Source organism: Lutra lutra, chromosome 17 (assembly GCF_902655055.1).
Source record: "Lutra lutra chromosome 17, mLutLut1.2, whole genome shotgun sequence".
Taxonomy (NCBI): domain Eukaryota; kingdom Metazoa; phylum Chordata; class Mammalia; order Carnivora; family Mustelidae; genus Lutra; species Lutra lutra.
The window spans coordinates 18,537,596-18,555,729 of NC_062294.1; the positions used below are offsets into that span (position 1 = coordinate 18,537,596).

At 44.4% G+C, this 18,134-nt stretch overlaps 1 protein-coding gene across 1 annotated transcript in view; it reads right to left on the reverse strand.

Moving 5' to 3' along the window:
* Positions 1-14,796, reverse strand: part of PHAF1 (phagosome assembly factor 1) — a 30,098-nt gene extending 15,302 nt beyond the window's left edge. The window contains exons 1-3 of the mRNA XM_047710238.1: positions 14,503-14,796; positions 8,123-8,205; positions 3,089-3,172 (exon numbers count right to left, since the gene is read on the reverse strand). Of these exons, the coding sequence (XP_047566194.1) occupies positions 3,089-3,172; positions 8,123-8,205; positions 14,503-14,566 (231 nt within the window). The 5' untranslated portion in view covers positions 14,567-14,796. The remainder of the gene's footprint in view (positions 1-3,088; positions 3,173-8,122; positions 8,206-14,502) is intronic.
* Between the last annotated feature and the right edge of the window lie 3,338 nt (positions 14,797-18,134).

An 18,134-nucleotide genomic window follows, 5' to 3' on the forward strand; every position in this document is an offset into this window, starting at 1 on the left:
TACATAAATCTCTCTCTGCTGAAGGGCACCTGAAGAACCTCAGGACCCTTGTGTCATGTCAAGGGGTTCAGCCTTGGATTAAATGCCAAGAACTCAGAGCAGAGACAAAAGTACTGAATGTTCGGTCACTAGTGGAGCCAAGTTAATGAGCACTATGGAGTCTATGCCATTGGTGTCAGGGGCTTGGGAGCCAGAAGCAAGGCTGGCTGGGGCGTGGAGAACCAGCTACTATCCTCCAGTTGGGAGTCCTGGCCTTCCCTGTGGAGGAACAAGCACAGCTGGTTCAATGTCCGCCTGTCCTGAGGGCCTCAAACTAGAAGGGGCTGTGGGGTCCTGTGTGTAGAAGCATCTGGCACTGCCACAGAAAACGAGACATAACAGGTAGTTTACTCCTGGCCAGACCTTATCCCTAACTTAACCCCAACCTTGTTTCATGATCCTAACCCCGAACCACAAGCTGGGCACCTCTTCATTATAATGCAGCTATTTGGATCCTATCTGAAGCTAAGAGTAACTCCCTCTGCTGGGCTGTCATAGCACTTCAACCAACTCTTTCTTACATTACTTGCATATACTGTTCACCAGGCCCACAAAATTAAGCCCTTTAGGCTTGCCTTATTAGTTCACACAGGAAAGGTACTTAAAATGTCAGGCAAGTCTGACTGTCAGGAAGCTAGCTACGGGCAATATGAAGCTAGAAAGCATGAAAAGAGGTGCCCTCAGAGGTCATACAAGGAAGGACAGGGGAACAGCTGTGATTCATAAGATACCTAGTGTCCCCTTCAGAAAGCCTGTATTGTGCCAAACTGGTATGCCATTTCACCAAGGCCAAGGCCCCACGCTGGCAGAAAGCCTCAACATTTAGCCAGAAGCCGTGCTTATCTAGCAGAAGCAGGCACCCTGCCTCCCTGATTGCCATCCCTGAAGCTGGCCAATGACCCAAAACTCATGCTGTGGGGGTAGGTCTCGAGGATATTCCTTCTGTGTCACTGTCACCCACCTACCAATAATCCAAACCAACATTTTGGGTGTTTCAACCCTGCCCACATACTGGGAGAGCAGTGGACCAGAATTAATTACAGGGCCTATGTAGGATAGCACTTGTGGCATGAGACCCATCTTCGAGTCCTTCATGTCACCAGGAGAATCAACAAGCAGATTTGGCCCATGGAGCTTTCCGGGCCACGGGAACAAGCAACTGGGGAAGTCTGAAGTCCATGATTTACCACCATCTGGGCAGGAAAAGGCCTTGATTTCCCCAAAGAAGCCATGACAGCAGCCAAGCAGGAAAAGCAAAGAGAGGTAGCTGTAAAGGTTGAGATTTGGGAAGCCTCATCCCACAGGGCAGTCAAGGCATCAGGGAGATGTGGATTCTTAAGTGCTCAGCTGGAAGGGCGGGCAGAAGGGGTATGTCAAACCTGATGCTGACCAAGGGCACCTGAGAATTGCTTCCCCAGTTTCCAGAGGCTCTGACAGGGCCCCAGCCCCCTCCCTCATTTCACAGGCACCCCATAGAAAGCAGAAGAGAAGGTTCTACTTATTGCCTTTCCCATTCAAATGTACTTCCCATTCCTCACAGTTCTCCGTAATGTGCTCACAGTTTTCTTCAGCTTTTATCACATTTATTTCCCATACCCCTCCACAAAAGCTCAGTCATTTCTATTCCTGATTTCTATGCCACCACACACTGGTAATTTAGGGTCAAAAGCTTAGCAGAGCATGCATCCTCTGTCCCTCTATTATCTCACTGGTAAACAGTATTCCTCACAAGCTTGTTAAGTTAGAAATGTATGGGAAGCACTTAGCCACGTGCCTAACCTGTACCAAGTATTCACTAAATACATGACACCATCCTCACCAGGCTGTGATTCAATGATGGGCTGCCTAGCCATCCCCCTCTTTTGTCCATTTAGGTTATTTCTGGCCTTTTATTACTACGAAAGTCCTGCTACATAGGCAACATATGTAAAGGTAACATTACTTCCCCATAATCTTTTTGGGTTATGTTTCCTAAAGTGGACTTACCAATCTGAGACAAATAATTCTTTGTAAAGATGTTTCTAGATTATTTTCCCCCCAATTTGTAATGAAGCCACACTAATGACCATCCTCTTTCCTTTCCCACTGTGAAACTTCTGGTCAGTGAAGACAGGATGACTAGGTCCACAAGGAGAGGCAAGGTAGTTGTGGGGTTAAGAATATTCACATTTACTTTCTGATAAAACCATCATAAACGATGCATTCTCATTTAATGTACAGATTCCTTTTCCACATTCTGTCTTGTCTCCTTAGCAGCTCACTTGTGTTAGGATGATGAGAACTAGGAAGTGCCCAAGTCTTTTGGAAAGGCACAACCTAACCAGGATAACCGCTCTGGTATGCCACTGCCCAGAGCCACATTCAACCTTGTGACTCTGAGGCATGAGTCTGGTGCCACATGACTAATCTGTGCAGCTCAAGCATTTGTAAATAGTGTATTAAAAACATCCTGGACTGAAAACAGGTGTTAGTAAACTGCCCTTGAACAGCAATTAAGACAAACCCTACACACCACTGAGTTGTTTGTTTACATATCCTGAAGGGGTTAAAGAATCAACTCATTGCTGGTGGTACCAAGCCCTAAGCCCCAGCATTTCAGGAAGAAGAGTTCCATTTTTCATCTTCTAAATCATACTGTCTGATCCAAGAATAAAGTAAAACAAGATACAAAAACAAGTCTTTAGGTCCTATTCTGCAGTTAGGTCCCATTTTTAGTATCCTTTTTAAGATCTGGAATAATGTGTGCCAGAGAGTTAGCTCTTCTCTCGCTTTCCTTAAGTTGAATAACTTAAGTCCCGTCCCCATAGCATATTCCCCAAATCTTCAACACTTTTTCCCTTTCACCTCTGGAGCCTGGATTGGAGTCCTTCCCAGCCTCTTTCCAACCACCCCAGCCCCTCTTTTTAGGAGAACAGGCACAGCTTCAGTCCCCTAGACCGTGGTAGACTGAATCACAGGAGTCTACTCCGACTCATTAGTTTCAGAAACATCCCACAATAGCACCTATTAATCAGCCTGACAGGCAACTTTAGTTGTCATTCATAGTTACCTTAAGTCTCTGATTGAAAGCATCAAACAGCAGTTTGATCCCGTCCTGAGTCAGGTTAAGGATGAGGTCATGGCTTAGAGGAGACTGAAAAACAAAAAATAAAGCACACCGAACAATTTACACTACTGAAAACCTTGCAAATCCAAATGCAATGCACAGGGATTATGGAAGTGCAGAGAGCCTCTCCCTTGCCCAACTAACAAACTGTTGTGTAAATGCAGCGTCCTCTGCTTCCAGTCTGAAGCTGCCGCTTCCTAATACTGGATGAAAAGAGCCTCTTTCTTCTAGGCTTTGAGCAGTAATACCTAAGGGAAAGGGCCAAGATTTTATGTGAATATACAGGCCTTTTTTTTTTTTTTTTTTTTTTTGAAGGTCTGGGGTCCACATCTATACAGCCTGGGTTTATCTATCAAACCCACAGAGCAATCAGTGAGGAACACAGGCCAGGTAAAAGGGCCTTGCTATGACTCAAATCTGTCAGGTGATGTTCAATGCATGTCAGCTGAACCTATGTCCATTCACTTCCAGGCTGTTTGTGCCATCCACAGGAAATACGTTCTATACTTTGACTTCTTTAAGCCATATTCCAAGACAAATAAATACCTTGTGCTGTTTATATATGAAATAACACCTTACTCTTTCTTTCCCTCACCCCACCATCCCTTATCACATGTGCTTCCTTCTGAAAAGCCCAAATCTAAGATCTAAGGAGTCATATTTCTATATTTGCCCCTTCTGAGTCCTGGGGGAAGGGGAGTAGCAGCACAAAGCAGTGGACAGAGCCGGCCTTGAGTACTGGTTAGCTGGTGACCTTAAGTGACTCTCAACACTTCTCTGAGCTCTAGTTTCTTCATGGGAATACCATCATCCCTTCCCCTCAGGGCTGTTGTGGGAACAGAGATAATAAGTCTAGACAGCAGGAGACAGGGCACCAAGCACAGCACTTAGCATACAGCACTCTTTCATCAATTCTGCATCACCACCCTGCTTCTGCCCCAATGCAATCAATTCAAGGTCTTGACATCTGAAGCCATTTCAGAGCCCTGAAGCAAGCTGTCCAGCAGAAAAAAAAACCCAAAATCCAAAACCTTACCCCTCCTCTAAACTGGCACACAGCCCTCAAAAGAGTTTAGAAGTTTTTTTAATAGAGCCTCCCAAGGTAGGCACAATGAATGACGGAAGTGTGGCTGTCAGAGACAGATATGTAGGAAACAAGGCCAGGTGTCACTGGCGTCGGTGTCACTGTGAAAATTCTCTCCAGGGACGCCTGGGTGGCTCAGTCGGTTAAGCGTCTGCCTTTGGCTCAGGTTGTGATCCTAGGGTCCTGGGATCGAGCCCCACCTTGGGCTCCCTGTTCAGTGGAGAGCCTGCTTCTCCCTCTTCCTCTGTCACTCTTTAAAACAAATCTTGTGGGCGCCTGGGTGGTTCAGTGGGTTAAGCCGCTGCCTTCGGCTCAGGTCATGATCTCGGAGTCCTGGGATCGAGTCCCACATCGGGCTCTCTGCTCAGCAGGGAGCCTGCTTCCTCCTGTCTCTCTGCCTGCCTCTCTGCCTGCTTGTGATCTCTCTCTGTCAAATAAATAAATAAAATCTTTAAAAAAAAAAATAAAATAAAACAAATCTTGTAAAGCAAAGCAAAGAAAATAAAATAAAAAAAAAAATCTCTCCAAAGAGCCTTCTGTGATTAGCTCAGACTATTTGTCCCCTTCTACCCCAATGATCTTCACAAGGTAGCAGGCCCAGTTGGCACCACCATGCCTGGCAAACTAGAAGAAAGAATGTTGTAATTTTCCAGGAGGCATGTATGAATGTCTAAAACCATCAGGTGTCAATCAAGATAATACAAAAATGAACCCTGACCTTGGGTCACTTATTCTCAACCCAGAACAAATTTCTGAGAGGGCTACTCCATGGCAGTAAGCAGGGTGAAGCAGTATTATAGCATCCTTCAAGATCCTTGCTTGGAGGAGGAATGATGGGAGGATCTCAATTTTCTTACACTCTCCCAAGATCTGATCATTTTTCTCCCAACATCATTACAATTCAGGACATAACTAGATAATTTTCAAAAGCAAGCAATTTATCCTAACAACCATTATTTTATTAGTATTTTATATCTCCAGAACCAAAGTATACCTTTACCATATGATGTTTAAGCAGTCCCTTCCAGTGACCCAGAACTATACAGTCCTCCACATGAAGGAGTTTAGTAAAGCTGTTCACTCTTAGTTAACGCTCTTCCCACTAAGAAAGATAGGACCTACTTGATATACACATTTAACTTCCAAGGTGTGATACGCTAGAGATAAGAAGATATTTCTGGGGGTTCCTGGGTGGCTCAGTGGGTTAAAGCCTCTGCCTTCGGCTCAGGTCATGATCCCAGGGTCCTGGGATCGAGCCCCGCATCAGGCTCTCTGCTCGGCAGGGAGCCTGCTTCCTCCTCTCTCTCTCTGCCTGCCTGCCTCTCTGCCTACTTGTGATCTCTGCATGTCAAATAAATAAATATTAAAAAAAAAAAAGAAGATATTTCTGAAACATCTATTGGGGCGAAACTATTCTTCACACTTGATGGGAGCAAGGAGACAGATGGGAAAGGAAGGGAAGGAGTTGCAGAGGAGGACGGGACCCAATTTAAGAAGCACTACATCAGAGCTCTGAGACACCATCTCTTCTTGATCCTCATCAAAAGGTTTTTCTATTCTAGGGCTCCTGGTTGGCTCAGTCAGAGGTGCATGCGGCTGTTGATCTTGGGGTCATGAGTTTGAGCCCCACAATGAGTGTAGAGATTACTTAAAATAAATAAATAAAATTAAAAAAAAAAAGATTACTCTATTACAAGAAAACCATATCCACATTACAGAAGGAGAACCAGACTGGTTAGTAACTTGCCAAAGTTGCATGGCTAAGAAATAGGAAGAGCAAGGATCTGAACCATGGACTCAAAAACCTATGTTTTCTAACTGATGCCAGTTGCTTAGAAGATATCAGGGGAAATGAGCTCAAAGCTAAAACTATTATGTGTACCTAAAGATCAGAACAACAGACAACAAAGGTAGTGAAATAAGAAATAAATTTCATTCTTAAAAATGAGTTAAACCGGGGCGCCTGGGTGGCTCAGTGGGTTAAAGCCTCTGCTTTCAGCTCGGGTCATGATCTCAAGGTCCTGGGATCGAGCCCCGAGTTGGGCTCTCTGCTCAGCGGGGAGCCTGCTTCCCTTCTTCTCTCTCTGACTGCCTCTCTGCCTACTTGTGATCTCTGTCAAATAAATAAATAAAAATCTTAAAAAAAAATGAATTAAACCTATTTTCAAATGCATCTAATTTGGGGGTGCTCAAATCTGATTTAACTGAATATGCAGGAGTTATATGCTCAAGGGTTAGGGTTAGCAAGCCTATTATCCCTGTTTGGATGGTTGCTAGTTGTCATGAGTAATTCCCTCATGGGCTAACACTGAAAGTCAGAGTAGGTTAGCGATCATCTGAGAGCGATAAAGAGGAAAAGTCACCATCCTTCACTTTATAAATGAGAAAACACTGACACTGTGGCTCAAGGAACCCCTTGGCCCACTCTTAGAAGTCCCTTGTTCCATGGTAGGCACCACAAGAATATCTAAGCTCTTGCTTGAAGATTATGCATTCCCTGTCTCAGGAAGACCCTTTCTATAGGGTCTCTCTCACTAGGCTGCAAGAGGAGTATTGCACTGCAGAGTGTAATGACTAGACATTGATGAGAGGCTCAACCTTGACACTAGGCCAAACTGGACAGCCTCACAGAATCTCATTCACTTCTAATCCACAACATTCTTCACGTCAAAAATAAACGGTCATGTGCTTTAGGATCTGAAACTAATTAGAACAAAGGGAACTAAAATGATCAAAATGGTACTCTGAAGGTTTCAGAGAAGTGAGTGAGGACATCCTGCAGCATGTATAGGCTCAAAACTATTTATTCCCTGGGGTGCCTGGGTGGCTCAGTCCATTAAGCATCTGCCTTCAGCTCAGGTCATGATCCTAGGGTCCTGGGATCGAGTCCTGCATCAGGCTCCCTGCTCAGCGAGAAGGCTGCTTCTCCCTCTGCCACTCCCGCTGCTTGTGCTCTCTCTGTCAAATAAATAAAATACTTAAAAAACCAAAACAACACAAAACATCTTTATTCCCTGAAATTTGTGACACATGGGGTACCATAAAGGTTGCTCCACACAGCAATACATGGTCTGTGTCACAGAAGAATCACAGGTTTCAGAGAGTTCAGTAGAAGGTAGATTGTATTTTTAGAGCGATAAATAATCTTATTTCTAAAAGCCCATAAAAAATAGTCTCTAACTACGTATAAAACCAAGCACAAAAAATCCTGATGATCAGAAAGTACTCTGGTGTAACATATACATTCTTTCTGGAAATGGAAAAGGTCTTTGTAGATACATGTAACATTTTACAATAGGGGTTAATTCCTGGCACAACTGACCAACATTTAATAGAGACCACCATAAATCAGACCAAAAAAAGCAAAATATGAACTATGTCCATTAATTTGGAGCCAATATTTTGATATATGATCTCATGTATCAGATCATTCTCACTAAAGTAGTGAGCTACACCTGCTTCTTTTCAAGTCTGGAGTGCTCTGCTGGTTAGAAATTTGTATTCAACAACTTTGAACACAAACCAATCAACAGAGCAGAAAAGATTATTTTAAATAAAAAAGTGGAAGACAAGCACCCTAGAAGACAAGACAGTCCCAGAGGTGACCTCCCACTGAAATGTTCCTGTCTAAGGACCAGTTGGTAAGTCAAAACACATAAAAAAAAATAGCAGTTATTATTGCTCTTCCAAACCTGGCGGCACTAGATTATCAAGATGAAAAGTTTCAGAATTGAAGAAAATGTACTTGGTAACTGACTAGTGCTAGAAATTCTCCCATTCAAACACAATGACCAAGCAATCTCTGCCAGTCTGCCTCTCCCAGAGCATCAGCATCTGGAGGTGACTCAACAATGAGGAATGCTATTTCAGTAAACAAAGCAGCTACCACTCACCTGTTCACTGTAGAGAACCTGGACATTTTTGATGATGCGACAGTGCTTCTGAAGAATGGCTACTGCCTGAGCCAGAGGCATTCCTGAAATAAAGCAAGGACACCTGTGTGGTTACTTGGGCTATCCATTTACTGACATCTATCTTCATAATAGGCATCAGTCCCTGCAGTAAAGCCTGGGATGGGAGGCGGGGGCCACCAAGGTCTATAAACATATGAGTAAATAAAAGTTCAGTAAGCAGCAAGGGCTAGAATAAAGTTAGCAGCAAGCACTAAGGGAACAACTGGGTTGTATAAGGGGAGGAAGTGAATATACAAAAGAGATTCCTGGAAATGAGAAGTACTGCACTGATCCCAAGCAGGAAAAGGACTCAGAGAAGGCAAAGTCAGCATGAACCAAAGAACAATGAGAAAAGTACAGACTGCATGACTTGCTTTGGAGACCAAGGTTCTGGTTCTCATTCTACCATGAATTACATATAACCTAGGGCAGATTCCTTCATCTCTTTCTTTCTGGCATGTTTCCTCATCTCTCAAATGAAGAGTCTGCAGAAGCACATGACTTGTAAGGGCTCATTTAAAAAGTTAAAAATCACACATCTATCAGAACCAACTTATTTTACTAAGGGTTTCACTGGATCCTTACTTATCAACCCACAAATCCCCTAAGTCTTAATACTTGATTTTTTAACTCATGGCCCATTATAAACAAATTTATATATGCCAATTTAAGAAATCCAAATCCCGGGGCGCCTGGGTGGCTCAGTGGGTTAAGCTGCTGCCTTCGGCTCAGGTCATGATCTCAGGGTCCTGGGATCGAGCCCCGCATCGGGCTCTCTGCTCAGCGGGGAGCCTGCTTCCTCCTCTCTCTCTGTCAGATAAATAAATAAAATCTTAAAAAAAAAAAAAAAAAAAAAAGAAATCCAAATCCCAACAATATCTCCAAGATCCCAAGGACTACCAAAAAGTAAGTTTTCAGAGTCCATTATATTTCAAACAAGAAGAATCTTACAGAGAGACAATCCAAAACAAGTCCCAGACAAAATCCAAAATCAAGACTCACAGTTTTATGAATCCAAGGACAGTGTGTGTTATTCACCATTCTCTTGATCCCCAGCACCCAGCACAGGGTTGACCACATAGTGGCTATTGGATAAATATTTATTCAGCCATGCTGATGTACAATGGAGTAGGTAGTAAGAGAAAGGGTGAAGGAGGGACCACCATATGACCTCAGGTAAACATAGTGGCTCACATTCAAGATCAGTTTCCTCTGATTCCAGGAGAGATGTGCAGAAAAGACCTTATACACAAATAATAGATGGTTATAAAAACACATGGTCTATCTATATTTAAACAATGATCTAACCTTGCCTTCATTTGATGGTCCATTCTACAGTTTGAAGAAAGTTAGAGGAAACCAGACCTTAACACAAGGCACTTTCCAGCCTTCTATAACATAGAACCTGGTACAAAGTAAAGGCTTAATAAATGTTTGTTGAAAATATGAACAAACTGCACACATCACTCAGCATTGCCATTCCTGAAATGGAGGAGCATCTACACTGTCTCTCCCAAAAGGAGTGGGAAAACATCCATGTGTTAGGTGCCCACTTAGGTGCTGAGGAACAGAAGGCCACATGGCTTCTCTGGCCCACATGGCATAAATCAGTTTCTCAAGAGAGGATTCTTTTCCAATTAACCACATCAAATCCATAGCCTTGGAATCCTTGGGTCCTCAGGTCCTGAGTCACTTGGGGAGGAACTCATCTGGAAGAGACAAAGCAGCTACAACGGCCAGTTGTCACACAACTATTGATAAAGGAAGGCTAAAAAAGTTCTCTAAAGGGAACCAAACATATGTACAGCAAAGAAACTAGAGCACTGTCCTACTTCTAACAGAGCTACCTAGCCTAAGAAAGGGTATGTCGGGGTGCCTGGGTGGCTCAGCGGGTTAAAGCCTCTGCCTTCGGCTCAGGTCATGATCCCAGGGTCCTGGGATCGAGCCCCGCGTTGGGCTCTCTGCTCAGCAGGGAGCCTGCTTCCTCCTCTCTCTCTCTCTCTCTCTCTGCCTGCCTCTCTGCCTACTTGTGATCTCTGCCTGTCAAATAAGTAAATAAAATCTTAAAAAAAAAAAAAAAGAAAGGGTATGTCAACCTTCTAAACTGTATACATCATGTTTTATAGATCTCATCATTTATCTTATAACCCTTCAAGAGTTTCCCATTATAGGGCAATAAAACTCAAACAACATGCCATCACCTAAAGTTCTTGAATATTCTGGATCTTGTCCACCTCCATCTTTCTTTCCACGGCTCATCGTGCCTCCCTTTGTTCCCGGCACATGTCAAACTCTTTCCTACCTTATGTCTCTGTGCTAGCTCAGACTCTGCTGGAATGTTCTTCCCATAGTTGGTTTCTTCTCATTCTTCAGCTCTTGACTCTCATCTCACTTCCCCAACTGCCTTATCTAATAAAGCCTCCCATTCAGTTTATTTATCTGTTAGTCTCCTCTATACCTCGAGGACAGAACCACTATCTATACTATCTATCTTACTCACTGCTATATCCCCAGCACCCAGTCACTGTGCCTGGCACAAAGCAGGTGGTCCCATGTGTTTGTTGAACTTTGATTGAGTGAAACAAAGCAATTAGGGGACATGTAAATCCTGTACCATAGACCCTAGTGACCACTCTCTCACTCTGAGCACTCTCATCCTGCCTCTACACACACACAGTCTTTCCTGCTGTTCCCCTAACTTTCCCAGGTCTCTATGATGGGCAATGTTTCCTTCTGCCTATCCCTCATTCACTCATCCAACCAACCACCTGGTTTCTGACTCACATCTCAATCTGTTTTCTATATAAATCTAAAGGCAAATAAAAAGTAGACAGATTAACAGTAACTCTTCATCATCTTTTCAGTCTCAGTTCTCCACTGTATTCTGAGTCTTAATACCTCTAATATCTACCCAATCACTCAAGCCAGAAGCCTCTAGATTCCTTTTGTACCTCCCCAAATCTACTCTCTTTCTTTCTAAACCCATGTACACAACACACTTCACTAATCTTCACTTCACCTTCTTTTCCCTTGGACCCCAAAGTCCTTGGTAGTAACCCAGGCAGCTACCACTATAGAGCACTGGGAATTTGGAAAACCCATTTTTTCTTCCATTAGTATATCATGCTCTAATTATAATACCAAACTGGTTATAGTTCCCTACACACACAATCTTTCCCACTGTTTCATTTTGTTTTGAATTTGACTGGAAAATTCCTATCTATAGAGACATTGTAGAGAGAAACCTGGCAGATTTCTGATTGGGTTTTCCTGGTGCTCACTGGCTCCAGGAATGGTACTGACTACTGTAAGTAGAAAAAAAGCCCTCCCTGAATCTCCAGGTCAGGTCAAGTCTTTTCTCCCCTTCCAAAGCACCTTATACAACCTCTACCTCATTTTAATAAAATGTACTATTGCTGTAACCCTTCCCTCACACGAAACTCTTCAGGGCACATGACCATTTCTTATTCACTTTTTGATGTTTGTAAGCAGAGTCCACAGAGGTATATATGCTGCCTTCAATGGAGTGAGCCTTCAGCTTCTCTAGAACAATTCAGACACATGCACCCACACCAATACATTCTCCAAGTCTTACTGAAAACATTCTAAGTTTGTACTGCCTTTATTCACTCACTAGTCAAGCCATCAGTGGCATTTTCAGCGATTCCTCTTTGCCTAGGTTTTCCTGTCCCTGTGTTGTTGCCATTTCCCTAATGTCCCAACATCACACAAAGGCCAGGAGGGCAGCCAAGAAGCTGGATGCAGCTCCCCACTGTGATGCCAAGCAGAAGATGGCAAGGGCTAGATGCATCTGCATTTGCAGAGATTCCAAAAAGAACAGAGACAAAGCTGAGCCAATTGTCAGAAGGGCAGAGCGGTGGGAAGCAGGATTTCCCTGTTCAGGTACCAACTTTTCATTATCTCTACCTTTCTGAGCCTGCTCCTCATCTGGCGAATGGAGATTACCTTGTAGGGTTGTGGTGACTTTAGTTAAGTACTGCCTGGTTCTCTGGCCTAGGAAGGTAATTCTAAAGCACAGATCCACTTCTTAGACCTATTTTTACCTATCAGCTCCAACTGCAGTTTAGATATGTTGAGGGTTGGGGGAGAAGACTGACAGAGGGAAAAATCTTTTTCTTCCTTTTTTTTTTTTTTTTTAAATAATCATAATCTTTCAGGAAGACATGCTTTAAAACTGTAGATTTTTTAAAAAAGATTTTACTTTTAAGTAATCTCTATCCCAAGGTGGAACTTGAACCAACTTGAGATCAAGAGTCACATGCTTTACCAAGTAAGCCAGCCATAGGCCCCTAGAAATGCAGATTTTTAAGACCCACAAGAGAATCATTAAGACCAAGCCACCTCTATGAGGTTTCCCTCAAAGTTCAATTCTGGGCCACTCTACAGAAATGCTCTTTTCACTGTTGTTGTCATTTAGATATTCAGACAGTCTGAAAGAACTACCCAAAACCTTGACTTCTGGAAACTGGTGAAGTTAGAAGTAGGGGTTAAGGTATCTAAACAACAGGTGACAGAAGAACCCTTGCTCTTCCACCCAGCTTTTCTGTTCTTTTCTTTTCTTTTTTAAATTAAAATCCTGGTCTCAAGTGACATTCTTTTTATTTTATTTATTTATTTATTTATTTAAGAGTTTATTTATTTGTCAGAGAGAGAGGAGAGCGAGCGAGCACAGGCAGACAGAATGGCAGGCAGAGGCAGAGGGAGAAGCAGGCTCCCCGCCAAGCAAGGAGCCCGATGTGGGACTCGATCCCAGGACGCTGGGATCATGACCTGAGCCGAAGGCAGCTGCTTAACCAACTGAGCCACCCAGGCATCCCTCTTTTTATTTTTATTTTAAGTAAACTCTACCTGCCAATGTGGGTCTGCAACTCTCAACTCCTGAGATCAAGAGTTGCATTCTCTACTGACCAAGCCAGCCAGCCATCCCTCAAATGACATTCTAATCACTCCTTTCTGTCAAGAGACTCTACCACTGCGATCCACAAACTAGATGTATCATCAAGCACAGTTTGAAGCTATGGTTGTGGTTCTCTTCCCTGTGAAGTACTGGTATGAGAAGCTGTTAGTAGGGGAGGTTCTTAAATAGAAGGCAAACAGCATCAGCATATGAACGGGTCTGGAGGCAAATGTATCACTGGCCTCCCAATCAAGCTCGTGGTGCTTCACAAGAGGCCAAACTGTTTTATACCAGCTAAAATTTTGAGACGAACTCTGCAGGAGTGGTGTAATTTATGAGAGAAACTGCCTAAGACCTCTCCATAAAACTGGCTCCTATAACCTAGAGGCTTGTAGTTCAGTTCATTCATGGAGACACGGAGCACCAGCATGGTCCTACCAGCATCTATTGTGCAGTTTCTCATCTAGCCTGTCTCCACTGAAAAGAGTGTTCAGATTCAAGGATGAGCTATAGCCCAAACAAGCAGGTCACTCAGTCCAGTAGCCCAAATTAGTGGGACAGAAGATGAAGTGTGCACAAAAAAATAGCACCAACACCTGCTCCATACCCCCCTTTGCCAAGGTAAACGTACACTAGAGTCAGCGGATGCACGTACTTGTATATATAAAGGTAGTGAAATTGGGAATAGTTAATACTGGGCCAAACTGCATTTTACACAAACTAAATGTTACTCTTCTTGAATTCTTATTTCATTAAACCTTCAACTCTCTCTGCTAAGGTCTGGGTTTAGGATTACACCACACATCGACCACATTAAAAACGAGAAGGAAACAAGTCACAAGTTCCTTGAATACACAAACTCTTCTCACCTCCCTTGACTAGATCCCTAACATGTGATTAAGGATCTGACCCTAGCTTTCCCCTAGGGAGGAGGGAACCCACAGCCCAGAAAAACAAAACGCGACCGACTACTGCAGCGTTTAAGGGTGTCAGTCACTTCTTAGCTATTAAATCTGTAAAATGGAAATAGGAAAAACAACAGGACGGACGCTCAGACCCCACGGAGGCATACTCGAGATAATTACGCACAGAAGCAGGGTCTGGCCTTGATAAGTGTCTGGGGAGTGTCGGCCATTGTTGTTATTATTTCTACTGTACCACTGTCCCAGAAGGAGCTCTTCTGAAGCCTGAAGCGAGGGCGTCAAGGCCAGGACGAGCGACAGACTGGCGGGTCTGGTAGGTAGGAATGGGTAACTTAGTGCCCGGAGCCCAAAGAGCCGAGATGATGGAAGAGGCGAGAAGCAGCGGGAGCAGGGAAATAAGGGGCAGAGACCAGAAACAGGAAAGGCCTGGAGGGAAGTAAGAAGCAGAGCAAGGTCCTGAAGTAGGGCCCCAGACTCACCCAGCGTGAATTCCCATTGCTCGTTCCCCAGAGAGCGTTCGGGCACCACCTCCAGATCCAGCATTGGTTCAGCTCGCGGGGCCGGGGCGGCCTCGCTGCAGCAACGCAGACGGGACCGAAGCTGGGGAGACAAAGCAGCGACTGATCTGCCGTCCCCGCTGGCCTGGCTCTCCGCCTACTCCTTGGCCACCGGCGGCACCAGCCCAAAACCACACCTCAGGTCAGCAGACCTCAGCTCAGCTCAGCTCACCTCACCGGTAGCAGCCTCGGTAGCAGGGCCAGCTGCAGCAGCCGAAGCGTCTGCCGCAAAACTGGCGTGCGGCGTCGTAAAGCGTGGTGGGGGAGGGGCTAAGGCGGGATTTCAATCGCGGGGCGGCGGGGAGGGAGGAGCCCAAGGCGGAGTCAGGCACGCGCAAAATGCTGTGAAAGTCCGAGCGAAGGCTGAGGAAAGATAGTACCGCCCGGAAGGGTGGGTGCTGGTGGCAGGGGGCTTCCACACTCCGTGAATCGTCACATTTGCACACCACACTGCACACATTTCATATGTCTACACAAGGATGTGCATACCACGTAACACACGAATGTGACGTGTTATGTAAATCCGTCTGCCCTCTGCACGGACGTACGTCCCACTCACATTCACTGGGTGCAAAAGTTCCGAGGTGCAACGTCTGAGGCCCAGCGGGGAGGGAAGACACCGACTTCAGTGAGTGCGGAATGTACTCGAGTTTTTGCGTAGGAACGCGGGGAGCTGGGGGAGAGGAATAGGTAGAATGGGGAGCAGCTAGACCAGACCTCCGCTGACCTAGTCCAGATGTGTACAGCCCCCTGGGGCCGGTATCCAGAGATCGTTGGCAGCAGCTCAGCCTCCATTAAGAGTCGGCTTTGCTGCCAATGGTGTGTGGTCTTAACCAAACCATTCTCATCTACAGGTTGGAAAAGGGGCTCCTCTAGCCTGTTCAGCCTGAGCTTTTGGCCCATGGCCTGTGGCATTGAAAAACTAAAAGGCAACCAGACTTCTTTTAGAGCCAAGCCTTCATGGAAGCCGACTCTGGATTCTTACAACCACCCTGAGATGTCAGATTATACCTCACTTTACAAGTGAAGAAAATTAGGCCCAGAGATGTAAATGGCCTTGTGGTCCTCAGTGGTGGAACCCAAGTTCTTTCCATTACATTGCCCTTGGAGGAAGGATTTTAGCAGGGGAGAGCATGACATGCTAAATTCTCAAACTGGTTTGGTAGGAATGTAACTTGGGAGGCTCATCAAAACTTGAAGTCACTGCTACTGGCAGTAAAACAACACAGAGAAGGATGTCCATTGCCACATCATATGCCAAAACAATAGAACTGAGTCACTGAGATGTCCATCAGTAGGGAAGTGGCTGACCAAAGTGTGATATATGTAATAGAATACGTTTAAAAACAAAGTATATCCCTGTATGCTAATGTGGAAGGAGTGCTAACAGAAAAAAGCTATGTGTAAATTGTATAGTATATACAAACGGAAATAAAAGAAACATTGTTCATACCAAAAGAACCTTTGTGGAAAGATTAAAAAAAAATACCAGTGATACCTAATACAGGGAGTGGGGCAGGGGGCAGGAATAGGTGGACATTTACTTCTTACTATGCATGGAAAGCATTAAAGACATTTATATGTGGATGGGATAGGTTTAGGATAGGTTAGCTGGGCAGCTGGCCTAAATAGCATAGGAGTAGACCTAGAAAGAAATCTAGCATTGATGAGGAGTAATCTTAGTTGATCTAAAAATGTTTGAATTGAACTCAAATCCAACCAGACTAGGACTGGTTCTTTTTTTTTTTTTTTTTTTTAAAGATTTTATTTATTTATTTGATAGATAGAGATCACGAGCAGGCAGAGAGGCAGGCAGAGAGAGAGAGAGGAGGAAGCAGGCTCCCTGCTGAGCAGAGAGCCTGATGTGGGGCTCGATCCCAGGACCCTGGGATCATGACCTGGGCCGAAGGCAGAGGCTTTAACCCACTGAGCCACCCAGGTGCCCCTAGGACTGGTTCTTATATAAAAAACAAACAAACAGGGACACCTGGGTGGCTCAGTGGGTTAGGCCTCTGCCTTCGGCTCAGGTCATGATCTCAGGGTCCTGGGATTGAGCCCCGCATCGGGTTCTCTGCTCTGCGGGGAGCCTGCTCCCCCCCCCCCCGCCCCCGCCCCCTGCCTGCCTCTCTGCCTACTTGTGATCTCTCTGTCAAATAAATTAGTAAAATCTTTAAAAACAAACAAACACTTAGAGGGACTTATTTCGGTGAACAAAGAGGTTGGGGTTAGGTCATGTGGGGGTGTGGGAGAGGAAAGAAAGAACAGAGAAAGCCACACTGGATAACAACATGAAAATAATTTTTAGTCTGGAAAATCCAAGTAACAGGAAGAACAAGGGTGGGTAAGCCTGTAAGAAATTCCCTTTGGGTGGTGCCTGGGTGGTTCAGTTGGTTGAGCAGCAGACTCTTGATTTTGGATCAGGTATGATCTTGGGATCATGAGATCGGGCCTCACCAATCTCTGCTTGAGATTCTCTCCCTCTGTCCCTCCAAGTGCTCTCTCATCTCCCTCTGTAAAATTAAATAAATAAATAAGATCTTTAAAAAAGGGGGGGGGCAGAAACTTTAGAATGGAAGCTGGAGGTCAGCAGGAGGAGCGCTGACATCCTACTCCTGGTGATGGATGGCATATGCAATACGATCCATATTACCATAACTAACATTTTACTGACGGGCCAGGTGGATGCAAGGTTTCCTCCTTTGTGGGGAACAGCCCAGCCAATGAAACAATGTCACAGCTCAGCCAATGAAAAGCCACTATACTTTGAACTCACATTTTACCCTAATTGACTTTTGTTTTTAATAGCCTTCCCAACTTATCCCTTTCCTATATAAGAGCTGTCCTCTCTTTTATTCTGGGAGTTTACTTACGGCTTTCCTGTATCTTGTTTGTCCTGGCTTGAAATTCTCTATTCCTAAACAAGCCCCTTTTTGGTAAAATAACTGGCAGACTTATTTTGAAGGCTAACATTGGTCAAACACATTTGCTGGAAGTTTGAATCCTAATTCTGCCATATAATGATTTTGTGCCTTGGGCAAGTTACTTAGCTTCTCTGTGCCTTTGTTTCCTCATTTGTAAAATGATCATACTTCACAGATTGGTTAGCACTTACAAGAGTGTCTGACTCATAGTAAATGGTTTGTGTGTGACTAAAATTTTTAAAAAATCTGATAGTGACAGAATTGATGGAATCCTTTGGCAGGATCTATGAATGCGGAATATGAGGTAGAAAAGGATTAAAGAATAAAAACACGGTTTCCAACTTTGGGTAGCTGAATGGATGATGGCATTCCTCAGGACAACGGCTGGGGGAACTGAATTGGAGGGCTGGAAGGATACCAGTCCTATTAAAATGGTCACATGTAATAGCTTAGAAGGCTGGAAATGTACATGTTTGAAGCCTAGGTGAAAAGCTTAGAAAACAGAATCTCGTTACCATGGTTACTATTGGTTATATTTGTCAAGAGAAGAACCAACAGCCAGTTTGAAAGCAGAAATGAAGGGTAACTGCATCCTGCAAATCAGGAATGGGCAGGCCCAAGAGCTGTGAAAAA